The 14,648-nt window shown below is 41.8% G+C and overlaps 1 protein-coding gene across 2 annotated transcripts in view; it reads right to left on the bottom strand.

Moving 5' to 3' along the window:
• The window catches only part of MAP4 (microtubule associated protein 4), a 130,279-nt gene that overhangs the window by 18,858 nt on the left and 96,773 nt on the right, over positions 1-14,648 (bottom strand). For both annotated transcript variants that reach the window (XM_026841639.1, XM_026841638.1), the window contains exons 13-14: positions 1,390-1,490; positions 268-480 (exon numbers count right to left, since the gene is read on the bottom strand). In XM_026841639.1, the coding sequence (XP_026697440.1) occupies positions 268-480; positions 1,390-1,490 (314 nt within the window). The remainder of the gene's footprint in view (positions 1-267; positions 481-1,389; positions 1,491-14,648) is intronic.

Consider the following 14,648-nt stretch of genomic DNA (forward strand, 5'->3'; position numbering starts at 1 on the left):
ATGATGGTTCACTAGGAAAACTGTGGTAATACAGTCAAGTTTAATTTTCTCAAATTAATTTTCACAATGAAATGCCTGGGACCTGATGTCTTAAGTGGGTTAATGGACGCTGATACTGACTGTGTAGCTCTCGTAGCGCAGTGAGTCACATTCCTGATCTTATCCTCCCATGATTAGCACTGGAGTTATGTTTTGACTCTTGGGTAAGACAGCTGAACATGTAAATAAGTTCTTGGAGCTCCCACACAAAAGCAAATTGCTTCTTACCTTTGGTTTAGTCTCTTTTGAAGTTAAGGTGGAGGGACGTATAGTACTGGTGGCTGGGCGTTTAGCAGTAGTGGCTGAAGTAGGACCTGCAGTAGGGCTGGTGGGTTTTTTGTTTGGGCCAGGAGTGGCAGAGGCTGGCCGCTTGGGACTGGTAGCGGACAGGGGCCTGGCTTTCGTTGCTGCAGGCTTTGTAGATGATGTGGATGCGGCAGGCTTTATGTTTTTTCAAAAAGCAAAATCCAGTATAAAAACAGACAAAAAAAAACACAACAAAAAAAATAGCGCATTGTAAACGGAAACATTGAGCTGCAAGAACATAAAAATGATATTTTAAATGAAACAAACCAACACAAAAAATTAGGTTTCTGTTTTCTGAGCATTACAAAAAGACCAAAATGAAGCAGCAGCAGAGGGCTGCCTTCGGAGCCCAGGGGTTTTGCCACTCAAATCAAAGCGAATGGGATTTATTCCAGAGACATCTAAAGCAACAGAAGGAAGCGCTGGTAAAGCTGGGATTAGTAATTGGGTGTTCCTGGCATCTCGTCCTACGTGCAATACACAGGACATTGCCTTCCAGTGACAGGCACGCAACGGATTGCAAGCTCTAAATCCTCATCTGATCAACTCCGAGGGTCACGCGCCCGCTGCCCTCCAGGGGACCAAAACCCCCTGCCCCACTGCTGCTCTGTGAAGCTGGGGCTGGGTTTTGCTGAATGTTGCAATCTTCTAAAAGCACATCTCTCACGGTTCATAAACAGCCCCTAAAATAAGAGACTATTCTGAGCAGGATCTCTGAATGCTAATGGTAATGCAAAGAAATGTGTTGTAAACAACTAGCAGAAGTGTTACCATACATGTTTACTCCTTCTACACCACCGATACCAACCAGGGAATTAATTGAAATTCAGGTTTACCACACATTTATTAAATCCACTTTCAGTCACATTTGCTACAGGCTGAGTTGTTTTCAACTTCATAACTGGATGTCTTTGTTCTAGTGAAATGTTTCACAAATGGCAGCTCAGAAAACAGAACTCGTGTTGTTGCCACAGCTTAAGAAGCAGAAAAGCTGGCAAATAAAACCCATGGAGGCGAAGACACTGAACATGAAATGACACCTACCTTTGTCTTCTTCTCAGGGCTGGGAGGAAGCTCTTTGCTGGGAGGTGTTGTGATGTCGTTCCCTGTCACAGCTTCAGCTGGTTTGGTCTCTTCTGGTTTTGCTGGGGAAAAAGAAAAAAAGAATAAAGGAAAAAAAAAAAAAGAAGGGAGGCTTTGTAAGTTTGAGCTTTTTTTTAAACATATAATTTTTTCTTTTTTAATTTTACTATTATTAAACACAGTAGCAGGAGGAGATAGACCTGACAGGGTGGCTATTTCTAGAAAATTTCCCCCAAACCAGCACACCTATAAGAAAGATTTTTCCCTGTAACAGGACAGGTTCATCCAGATGCCATTAGCATCCAATCTCTCATATTATTCCAGGGGGAAAAGACAGACAGCAGATGAAGGAAACCTCTGATTTAATTAAAATAACAAACCTTCTCATCTTTCAAGTTATTAAAATAAATTGTTGAAATATTAATGGTGAAGTTCTGACCTCTTCCGGGTTTTACACTATGCCTTATGGTGAAGTAGGGTGCTGTTGCCAAGTTATCCCTATCGTTATGGCTGTTTCTTCTCGACCTTTCTCCTGCCCACACCCAGGTGTTGCAGCTCTCTGTGAGCAGGGAGGATTCCTGAAAGCTGGACTACTAACGGGAAAGCAGGAACATGGGGATCTTGTCCTAACACATGGGGATCATCCCGACTCTCACAGCATGGGAACCACTGCGTCGTGCTTCTTCACGCAGGCCCAAAGCTTAGATCCAGGTACGAGGCTTGCCAGTTTGTCACTGCAATTGTTCATTTTTGTCATTGTCACCAAAGGTTGTTACGGGGAGCAGGGACAGCAAACAGACACACTCTCCTCCCAACAGCAGCTGGGCAGCCACAACCACTTCCTTGCCTCCTTTTAAAAGCCAATTTCGAAAGCGCTGTCCAAGCCACCAGCAGGAGAACTACTGCCCTCCAAAGCAAACATATAACAAAACATTAATTTAGTAGCAGTTTCATCAAGTTTTCTCCCTAAATCTTCACAAGTCCTACAGCAGAACTGCCACAAGATGTGCAAGAGACATCTGGGGGATTTCTATTCCCTAGAAATAGTTTTTAAAACACTAATTCTCAGCGACGTTGCGCTGCCGTGAGCCACCTTCCGCTGCGATTCCTGTGAAATTTGAATTTTACAAAGGATATGGTGCAAACAACCCATTCCAAATTTATGCATTTTCCCTTGTCAGCTGGAGATTAAAAGAAAGGGTTATCTGTGTCGGGTGTTTCTTTTTATAACTAGGCAACAGATTAGCACGTGCTGCAGCGTTACAAGGGTCCACCAGACAATAGCGTTAACAATTCCAACAGTAAAAAGGTTATATTCCACATTTTGAAAATTATTATTTATAGTTCACATTTTCCTGCTTGTCAGTCTTGAAAGGAGCATCTCAGAGGACAGTTCAATTCTGGCACAAACATCGCTGTTGAAACAAGCATAATAAAATAAAAATCAAGCTTTCCTCCTGCCCCAGCAATGCTCAACAGCAGGATAGTTTTGTCGTTGTTATTTATTTTTCTGACTCCAGGACAAGTTTAGAAGCCTTTTTTTCCCCCCATGCATTTAGCTTCCAAGTCATACTAAACTGGGTTTAGCATCCTGAGCATACAAGAAAAGACTCATGAAGAAAAACAAGCACCAAAATGTACAGACTGGACATGCTTTTAATGCAAAATTCATGTTCACCTAGAAAGCCACTTCTTGGTTTTTTGTAGCTAATCTATATTGGCTCCTCTACACCAATTTTCTCCACTGCATTTCAATAAGCCTTTATATTCTCCCTCATTTAACTTGTCAGTTTTATCTACAGAAAGAGCAATTGTTGTCAATGGTTCCTGTTTCTGAACAACCACCTTCTGTCCATTCACTGCTCTCTGCTCCCAGGATCCCACGCCTAGGGATGGCTTTATTTTGAATCCTACCAGTCTCAGATATCTCAGACATCAAGGTGACTTTCTGTCTGTTGGAAGCTACCTTTCACACAGTGCCTGTTACTATTATTTCAGCTAATTCAGCAGCAACATTAAACCTCTTGCTTGATGACGGTATCACGGCATCCACGCAGAAACATGAACTCAGCTGCTCAGGGAGCCCAATCCTCAAAAAACCTCAGCTTCCAAAGCTTCAGGATTTAAACTCCAGCACCTTCCATGCTTCTGAACTAATGACAACAGGAATGTCATGTTCTTTCTTGCTACTTAATCGAATATGGGCTACTATACAAGAAATCTGGAGTGAGTAACTTCGTACAAAATTATCAGAGAGTACATTAAGGTTCTACAAAATAAATAGGATTTTTTAAAAAAAATGTAAACCAGAAATGTAGCATCACCAAGCTGATGGAGCTACACTGTAAGATAGCACACATACAGGTTAAGCAACTTACATCTATAATAAATAATAATAATAATAATAATAATAAATAATGATAATAATAATAATAATAATCATCATCATCATCATCATCATCATCATCATCAGCCCAGGAGAGCTGGGTAGGGAACTTCTCCTAGTTCAGGGGCCAGAGGACCGCAGGTCAGGTTCCACCTCTGATATACCAGGGTACACAACCTTGTACACAAGCTCAAGGGATTACAGAAGGATAATTTTGTTTTGTGCTGCCTCAATTTGAGTAACGACCCAGTGTGCTCATCAGTACATTTGCTTTCATTCACCATTTAATGATGAGGGCGCTCCCTCCTACACAGAGCACAGCACTGCCTGGGAAGATTTCCTAGTTACAGGGAGTATTAGGAAAGGCTGCCAAACCTTAATCAGATTTGTTCATTAGTCTGCAAGAGACTTTTCAGTTTGCTTGTCCCTCCAAGCATAGCAACAAACCTCTGAAAGATATTTCAAAGACATTTTGTTGGGAGCTCTAGCAGGGTCTGCTACTCTGCCCTGGGCAGGGCTCCTCCTCCAGCCGCCACAGCTCCTGCTCCTCCTGGCATTCGCTGATGGAGAAAATTCAGCTCAGCTGAGTCAGCACCCAGAACTGAATTAACCCCGGGGGAAAGGACGCCAGGGACTTGAAGGAGAGAGGGAAGGTTATTCCAATCTGCCATCTTCCACTGATAAACAAAAAGGCATAACCCTGCGATCAGGTACTTTCTCCCTGCTGCTACTCCCTGCGATGGCAAGCAGTGCTATGCTGTCTGGTATATCCATTCTCAACCCCAACTCACCATTTATTACTCACTAAGCATGTTTTTAAACGGTGGAAATCAAACTTCTTGTATGTGACAGTTCACAATCCTGCAAGGCACCACTGCTTCACAATTTCTAAGAGTGACACTGGAAGAAATTATTCACATCCAAGTGCACCAGAGAAAACAAACAACTCCACAATGACAACTAAATCCACAAACTGCAAACTCCAAAATTCTGTCTGAGGTTTTACTGACATCAATTATGAAAGCGCAAACTTAGTAAGTGGTGCTTATGTCTCCCTTAACAGTGATACCAAGTGTCCTTCAGCCAGGCTCCGGCTGGCAGGAGGATGATTTGCTGAAGCGCTGCATGGAGGAGGGACCCCCTGGGGTGGCCCAGTACTTCTCACATGGACACCATGCTTCAGTGACTTTGTATTTATGTACTTATTTGCCTCTAGGTGGTTTTAGACGAAACAGGCCAGTTCTGAGAAAAAAAAACCCTTGACAAGATTTTGCTCTCATCTGCTGCAGGAGGAGTTGGACTCCGGCAGATGCAACCTTGCTGCCACACAAGTGTCTTCTCGTATCAAAATCTGCTCAAATTCAGCGACATTAGAATTCACTGAAGAAAAAAAAAAAAACCAAAACCAAACTACCCCATAGTTTGAACCCTCTTGCTGGCTGGAGCCTCAGATGAGTCCCCACACTGGCCAGGCTCAGTGGCCCATCTCCTAGTGCTTCTCAGGCTGCAGCCACCTCATCCAGGTTCCTGTGCGGATGGAGCTGGGCAAACCAAGACCCACACGAGTTGTAGGTGGCAGAAACCAGACTTCTCCTCCCCTGACCCTGCACCACAGCAGTGCCTAAGCTGTAGTAACACGCAGAAGCCACAGCGCTGAAACTATGCTTGGCAAAGGCACGCTAGAGTCAACAAAAAGTTAAAAAGCTTATTTTTAAAATGAATTTGTCACCAGAAACCAGGTATTTGCCATTGCTGGAGGAAGGACCCAGAAAACAAGATCACATGGTGTTCTGATAAAAGTGAAGTCAGAGGGAACAAGGCTCCTAACAAAGCAGCAGTGGTGATTTTTTAGAATAAATAGTAAAAATGAGGTGATCTGTGTCAAAACTGACAAAAAAAACCCAACTTCAGCTCCTTGTTATAAAAGAGGACAACACTCTTCCTATAGATCTTTAAAATTATGGAAAATATAATTCATTATGTTTGTCTTGTACAAGCAGAGCAAGCCATAAAAAAACCCACTAATGAGGAAATTCATAATTCTGCCTCCAACAGCCAAGTTTAAATCCTGTGACGCAAATAAAGCATGTGGGGCCATCCACGCAGTCATGGAGTAGGCACAGTCTCCTGAAAGGCAATTCATCCTGGTTTTCAGCAGCCACTCATAACAAGTGGTTTAAACAAGAATATTTTATCCTTAACCTCTTACTTCTATACATGCTGCCACTCTCTCGGTGGTTACTAACAGCAAGTGAGTTACTACTAGAAGAAATGTAATGTGAAATCGAAGTAGATGATGCAATGGTTTTAAGAATTATATCTTTTTCCCACAAAATAACACACAGCTACCTTATCAACCAGACGAAAGACCAAAGCTGTCCTCCAAGGCTCAATGTTAATGTTTAAACAGACTGCCTATTATTTCTTTAAAAACTTCCCTGTTTGAACAGTGAGTTTCTCTCCAAGATTTCCTATATATCACTAACACAGCTCAAGAGAACAACTTTTCAAGGAACCTTCAAGCACATCTTTCAGACCCAACCCATTCCACCGCATCCACAGAAAACCAACATCCACTAAACTACAAGGTTCTGATGACAAAGCTTTTCCTCCGGTTGTCTTTCCTCTCAGGAAACTCATTAGAAGGAGGTTAAGGAATGGAGCATTTCCCCTTCATATCACAAGGATGTACAGAGCCTCCCTTCAAATGAGTTAATTAAAAAAATAAAAATTATGATGACAGAGAGTTTGGTTGATTTTAAGCTCTGCTGCCTGAAAACCCCAGGCATTTTTTGACAAAGCCCAAGGAACAAGACAACCCAAACTCAAGTTTTAACCAAGCTTTGCAGATGCTAAGGAGGGCTCTTCCTCAAAAACAGCAACAACGTGGGGCAAAAGCTGCTGAAGTGCATTGGAAAACGATAGGAAAGGACAGTGGAGGTGACACCCCCCTTCACGCTTCTGAATAAAGTGACAGAGTCAAGCAGAAGGGAAGGGCAGAGCAACACAAACTACCACGCCACCCCTTCGAGCTGTGCTAACCGAACATGAAAAGGAGGATTGCAAACCCACATATTGAAAACGCTTCATTATTTTACCCTTGAACTCATTACTCAAAATGCAATTATACCTATTGCCCAGGATGACTGTGAGAATTCAGTAACCTGCCTGCATGGATATCCCACAGTGGTCACAGAGCAATGAAGGGCTGGAAGGGACCTCAGAGGTCACCAGCCCAAGCCATCACTCAAAGCAGGTCCCAGCAGATCAGACTGCTTACAGTCATGGCCAGCATAATTTCCAAATATAAGGAAAAACTTCTTCAATATGAGGGAGATCAAACACTGGAGGAAGCCCAAGGAGTTCTCCACCCTTGGAGACATTCAGACCTAGAAAGGAGACACATGGCCCTGGAGCAACTTGATCTACTTACCCATGCTTTTGAGTTAGGGGTTAAACCAGAGACCTCCAGAGCTCTGGTTCCAGTCTAAGTGACTCTGTGTTACAGCTACATAGTGGAGGATGCCCACGCTGTATGTAATTAATCATGTTTTCTTGGAGCCAAGTCTCGATTATGAGTAACTAAATATAGTTCTCCTAACCATAAGGAGGAAAAAACCCCACCCCACTCTCCTCCAAAAAAAAAAAACCCCAAATCTCTCTTGCCATCCTGTGACTTGCAGTCTAGAGACTATCTGCTTGTCCAACAGCTTTTTAGCCTATGTAATCACTTCACATTAGTACAGCAGAACGATGTAGATTGGAAGGGATGTCTGGAGGTCATTTAGCCCAATCCCTCACTCGAATTATACCAGATTGCTTGGGGTCTCCAAGGGTGGAGATTCTACATCTTGGGGGCTTCTCCTCCAATATCTGATTAGCCTCATGGTTTAAAAAAAAAAAAAAAATAAAAAAAAATCACAATTAATAAGTTCCTGGCACAAGATGTTTTACTGCTTTACTGTAAAATTCTCAGAAGTCACCCAGCACCATTTGCTTCCATCTGCTGCTGCTCTTTTCATTTGATGACCCACATTCTTATACTGGACAAACTGAACACACTTCTCTTGTTCACAGCTTTCATGTCATTGATGACTTCACAGACAGTAATCACAACTACCTCTCTCTCCAAGTCCTCTCTCTTCTAGGCTAAAGAGTCTTTAGTTTATAACCCTCTGATATGAGGCTTTTATTAATCATACTTCTCATTCTGTTACAACCTTTCTGAGGCAGAGGACAACATGCGGATTTACACATCATATTCAGAATGCAAGTGCATAATGGATTTATAAATCAATATAATTATTTTCTAGTTTGTTCTCTCTTTCTGAATTCCTAGATCTCCATTTGGTGAAGGAAAGCCATACAAAAGCATCCTTACGATATCTATAAAATCCTTACAACAATAGTATTATTGCTCCTCCTCTACAAGTAACAGAAACAAAACCATCAGGGTTACAGTTCGTGCGAGCTGACACTGAGCTGGCACCCAAGAGGAAAGCAAACACAGACCTTTAGTCTTTCAGATCCCTTCACCACCAGTTTTGCTGTAACAGCTCTCTCCTGAAAACTGTTACTGTGTGTGAAAAAAAACAGGTACTAAACCTGAAGGTCCTTACTGTTCGTGTTTGCTTCCCTTAAGCAGTAAAATTAGGAAGAAGTACTTATAGAAACATAACCATCAGTATCTTTTTCAATTTAAACCATGTTACTGCATTGTTTTATAAATCATGGAACTCAGAATAAAAGCCTACGTGCATGTATTTCTCAAATATCGTGCAGCAACTTATTCAAGACTAAGCATTCCCAAAAATACATTCTCATCAAAAGGAGCAGGTAAAGACCCCAGTTACCACCTAACTGAGTCTCATCTCAAAAGGCCAAAAGCAAGTATTTCTATTTTCTGGTACTTTGGGAAGCAAAAGCTAAAGTGAAGATAAAGCATTTGACCTGCCGTGCCCCTAGTCACTGATGCAGGCTGGTTCATTTACGTGCTTCAAAATGGAAGGGGCCTTGCAGCGACATTCAAAAGTGCCTGTGAACGAGGCCAGGGACTCATCTTCCATATCCCCAGCGAGGGATATTCACCAGGCTAAGCTGAACTAAAACATCATTCAATGAAACAGCTCCATAATTCTCAGAGGGATTAGAGTCATCAACTGAAAATCCATTAAGAGAAATAGATTAAGCAATAAGGCAATGACCATCCTTACTCTCCCTCTTAAACCTAAACAACCTTAGAAACAAAACCAGTCCATGTTACATACTGCTTTTGCCAGAAATGCTGCAGAGGCACGAACTCTTTCTTGTTCATCCATCACCAGCCAGAAGGAGCTGCTTCATCATAGAAATCACCATCAAATAAAGCCTTTTTGTTTGAGGCTGTTAAGACAAAAGTATCTACAAATAAGACAAATCTCATTTTAAGCAGAAATACAACCCTTCTCTGATTTTTCCTGGCCACAAAAGCCTAAATAAAATGTCCCCTGCTTGACCAAAATACAGAATAGTTCAGCATTTTATTTGGCACTGAATGCAACTCAATCAATGTGTACATTTTTACTTGTTATCAAGAATCAAGAAATAAATCAGATGTCCTCTTTGCCTGTACCCTGTGGACCTAGGCTGATTTTTTAAGACTCTATTTTTCACCCAGGAAGGGAAATCCAAAATCAAACTTGTTCTTCCAGAACAATCAAAACCACTTGCCATGTTTACCTAAATGGGCACGAACTGAAATCAAATAGTTTTTTAGAGTAATTAACACACTTTGTTTGACTGTAATACTGTGCTGAAAGTTTGATGCTGGATATTAAAAAGCTAACAAAATTCCCCTTTCATTGATAAAAGTGGAAGCACATTCATAAAACCAACAAAAAGCTCTATTTTCTGTCAATTCCCTTGACAAACCAAAGTGAGAGAGACAAGCACACCTCCCAGTCAGACTAAAAATACCAGCAAAACCACAACATGAACAGAAACTGCCTTAGAAAGGATATATCAAGTGGGGAGCAGGGAAGAAACGCTGCCTGTATTCCTATTTCAGTCTGTACCTAAAGCTGGTCTGAATGCTGATGAAACCTCAAGAGCATTTCCAGCTTGGGCAGTGCTTGGTGAAGGTATTTTCGGTATCTGAAGGCGTAAAACTGCAATTCCAACACTCTTCAAAAGGCAAAACAATTACAAGCATGATGCTATCTCTGAACACTTTAAGCACAAAGGTGAGATATTACCAATGACCCAGTTAGTCCAACGTGAACTTTCTGTATGTCCTCTGATAACAGCAACAAGCCACAAAGAAGCTAGTGTGAGGGGTTTTCCTAACCCTTATCAGCTGATATATCACCAGCCTTGTACTTGAAGCACAACATTCTACATGCCTTTATGCTAGATGCACACCTTGGAGACCCATCCTTAGAAATTCCCGTTCTTTAAGTCCTGCTACACTTGGCCCCTCAAGCTCGCAGCAGCAATTTCCAGAGATGAGCAGCCACACAAACCCGGCGTGTGCTGCCCTCAGCCCCTCTTCTGCTGTGGAATATCTCCTTGATCTTCTCACCTCTCTCCCCAAAGTACGGGGAAGAGAAAAGCTCACACATCTGATGCAAACCACTCTTTTAAGGGAGTCTCCCTGGAACAGCCAGTGGTTTTGGCGATTTTTGAGAAAGCACAGAGGGTGTTGCAGCACAGGGAGCCCACCTGATTTATGTAACAATTACAATACTTTAAGCATCCACTTTAAACTCAGCCCCCGAGTAATTATGATGTTTATTTTATATTTAAGGCCAAACATGTGTACACCGAGAATTTTCACTGAACTATCCACAGCCCACATCAGACACTGCTTTATCGTGGGTGCCTTCATTTTCCACAGCCCGAGATTCTTTATTTCTTTTCTTTCTCATTAAAAGCATGACTTCATCGGGCAAGGAGCCTTGTTTGCAAGCCACCATCCACACCACTAACATTACTTGAACAAGTATCGTTAGTTATTAGGAGGTAGCTGGGATGATATTTCCTAATCCCACAATTAACTTTAATCTGTGTAAACCTGAAGCAATAGGCTATCACCGCCTAAATCAGTCATGTTGGAAGTCTCAGATTCTGTATTTATCTAAACCACAAAGTGTTCTGCTGCAAAAAAAGCTCTGCTGGAGGTTCAGAAGTTACGTTGGATCACATACCTTGTGCATGGATTTATAAAGAAACGTGAGTCAGAAAGCCAAGACAATTTTTCTAATGCATACACTAAGATGCTGAGCATCAGAGAGGTGACTGTCCTGGCCGAGTGTGAGCCAGAGCCTGGAATTCCTGATATTTCAGAGCAGAAAACACTTCAAGTTGGAGGAAATTCACTGAGAAAAGGCAGAAGGTGAAGGCAGTGCTGAATGATACCGCTTATCCAAGTGATACCACTGGAGGTGGCATATTAGGTATGTGCAATAAATCACACAACAGCTTATGCACAACACCAACATGAATCAGATCTGTTGTTCAGTGCAGGAAACAATGCAACCACTTGTTTTGGGGAGAATCTGCAGTCATTGCTGTTGAAATAAGGGACCAGAACAAGTTCTGCAGCTCAGCTCCAATCAGGACTGATCTGCAGCCACGATCTCCTTGTTTACAATACCTGTCATGGGTACGTGAGAGGTTTGAACAGGTATGTCTTTTTGACAGTTTCAGAATAAAATTAAACTAAATGTGCCATCATACTAACACTCAGCTACCTGCAAGAAATAAATATTTTATGTACAATTCTAGGTTATCTTAAGAAAAAAGGAATATCAGATGTTTAGCAAAAAAACCCTGGCAGAAGGAAGCCTGGCAACCAACGAAGTCTACTTTTGGCAGAAATTCCAAGAGATGCCATTCAAGTTATTAGAATCAGGTTGGACAATCCTTTCAAGAATTCTTAGGATGAAAACAGGTACAAGTGACAGAAGTCGTTGCCCCAAATGTGAGTGCTAAATTCAGAATGAACAGATAGACTAAGCAGAAAAATAGAGGAATTAATAAAGAGAAGGAAAAAACATATTTCTGTCAGAAAAAATAGATGTGTTGGTGATCTTGGACATGTTGCCTTGTGACTGGAAGGGGACCTGGAAGGTGAATGACAAGATTGAGGCAGGAGAAGTTGATAAGGGCAGAACAGGTAATTTAGCCATGAATAAAATGCAAAGGACAGATTTAGAATCAGTTCCATACTTGCAGCCAAGACTGCTTGCTTGGTTATTTTTAATATAACAACCGCCTCTTTGCTTATTAACAGGGGAGAGGAAGCAAAAGCTCATCATAGAAAGTTTGAAAGCATTTCAGAAACATCTGATGAATTTTTGTCCGTTTTCTCTTGCATTCTAGAAATTCTTGCTGAACTCCACATACATAAAGCAAAGCACAAACTCCACGCATGCAAAGCAAAGCATTTTATTGCATCTACTGCTATGTTTGCTTCCAGGAGAGAATAAACCCAGAGTTCTATTTCTTACCAACGCGTTGTACACAACAGAACAAAAACAACCTAACCTAACAAGCTGTTAATTTTGGAGAAGAGAGTAAAAGAAGTCACAACTCTATTGTATTCTTGTCCAGAGAAGCCCATGAGCTGTCTGCTCACTCAGTTATTACTGTATCAGTTCACACTCAGACGTGTGGTTATAAGGACAGTAAACTAGCTTTTAAAATAAAGATTGCAATAGCACAAAATTTTAAACCTAGGTGCTTAAAAAAATTTTTTTTTTAATCTCGGTAATACGGATTAGGCATCTGCAAATAGCAACCCAACCAGAAGACTTTTGTGCCTTCATATTTTTCAGTGACCTTTACACAACTAATGCTCAATCCCCCCCGGGAAAACATGTCGATACACTTTAGATGATGTTTTCAATATTTTTCTGATTTAAAGATCCCACATATCTGTGTTTTGAAACGGTTGCCCCTCCAGCTCAACAGAATTTGCTGGCCTACCCAAACCTGGTTTCCTTGTTGTCCAAAATATGACTCCCTCCTTGCTAATTAGCCTCACTACAATTAAATTTCAGTCACACAGCGGATGCCAGCAAACTCCACCACCCCAGAAATCCTGACCTGAAAGGTGTGCACAGAAACAGTCCTTTTTTTTTTTTTTTTTTTTTTTTTTTTTTTTTTTTTTTCCCTCCTGTTCCACATCTGTTGCCAACATCACTTTTACTCATGTCATGCTTAAAGTTGTCAGGAAGTCTGATGACCCTTATGTGTTTAAATACAAAATTGAGCACAGGTAAACATGCAGCTGCACAGGTCCTGCTTGTACCCAGGAAAACACATCTCCAGGTTGTCCCCTCTAACCATGGCTCGTTCACTGCATCGCTCTGGCGACTCTCAGCAGGAATGCTGATGACTCCTGCCTGCGTGAAAGGACTTGACATCTCTGTTCAGGCTCTGAAGGACTCATGTCTGCAATCTGTGAGGCGCTGCCACCAAAACTGACACTACTTCATCTCACGGCTGACAGAGTTATTTAACATCTGTGCACCAAGTAGACAGTAAGGAACAAGGTAACACTGAGATAACGTAAAAGAAAGAAGCTAAGACACGTTGGCACTTCGGAGCGGGGAGGTATGTATTGACAAAACCTCCTCTACAGATCTCTGACCATGAGTCTTGGAAACTGAAGCATCTTAGATAACTTCCTAGAGAAAAGTAAAACTTTAGAGACAAAATAAATTCTACTGAAAGTGATTACTGACAGCTGGAAGAAGGACCGTTGGGGAGAGCCCCGGGCAGGCAGGCAGGAGCCGACTGACCGACCATTGGGTGTCACTCACACACCGCAGAACCAGCGGAGGTAACTCCAACCTGGCAGTTATCTCCGCACACCACCTTGCTCAGAGGCTGCTTTTCCACACTCATGGCTGTGCGGAGCTCAGCTTATCAACCCCAATAAAACATTTTGGAGCTCTACCTGAGCAGCGCATCCCTCTACCCACCGCATGTTACTCTCCCCTCTCTCAGCAGAATATTATCAAGTTCTGTATCAGTCCTCTGAAGGTTTAGCAAACCAGTTGGCTACAAAAGAAGTCACTGGATGCAGAAATTCTCATGCAAGTCTTTTGTCTTTATTCCCTGACATATTTTCTTTCTTCTTCCCATGCCAAGCTCTCGTTAACGCGGGTGACAGACAAAGCACACAGACCATCCTTGCACCCAAAATCTGAAAAAAATGGTGGTTTATTCCAGGCTGAAGCTGGCAAGAGATGTTGTTCCAGAAGGAAGAACAAAGATTAACTACTCTTTTCACAGATTTTAAATCCGGGAAGACTGACCTCATACATCACAGCACTATCAAAACAACAAAACACCACTAAAATAAAACAAGCTGCTATTGACACTTTGTGATGGGAAAGGCTCCATTGTGACTGGGGTTTGGGGAAAGAGGTTACAGAAAGTAACAGGGAAATTCTACTTGGAATTTCAGCACTGAAACAGTTAGGAAGAGCTTAACTATATAAATCATTCTACCCATTCACTGTTGCTGGCCCCCTGAAAGAGAAATACCAAAAGGTGCTAAAAAGCTTAACAGAAAAGTACACTCTGCAGATCTTTTCAACACAGATTGAAAGGTTTTAACTTTGATAATGCCCTCAGCTGCAAATCAGAAGGGTACCTATGCTCACCAGAGGGAGTGGCAAGAGGGTACTGAAGAGAGATCTATTACCAGCAAGGATGCTACAGATTTCAAAGTCGGGTTTAGGATCCCAGCAAGGAATTAATGGCTGGTGCTGCAACAGATCCTGTGGAAGCAGCCAGGCAATTACCTTTTTTTTTTTTTTTTTTTTTTTTTTTTTTTTTTTTT

This window comes from Athene cunicularia (genome assembly GCF_003259725.1).
Source record: "Athene cunicularia isolate RWA chromosome 2 unlocalized genomic scaffold, athCun1 chr2_part1, whole genome shotgun sequence".
Lineage (NCBI taxonomy): Eukaryota > Metazoa > Chordata > Aves > Strigiformes > Strigidae > Athene > Athene cunicularia.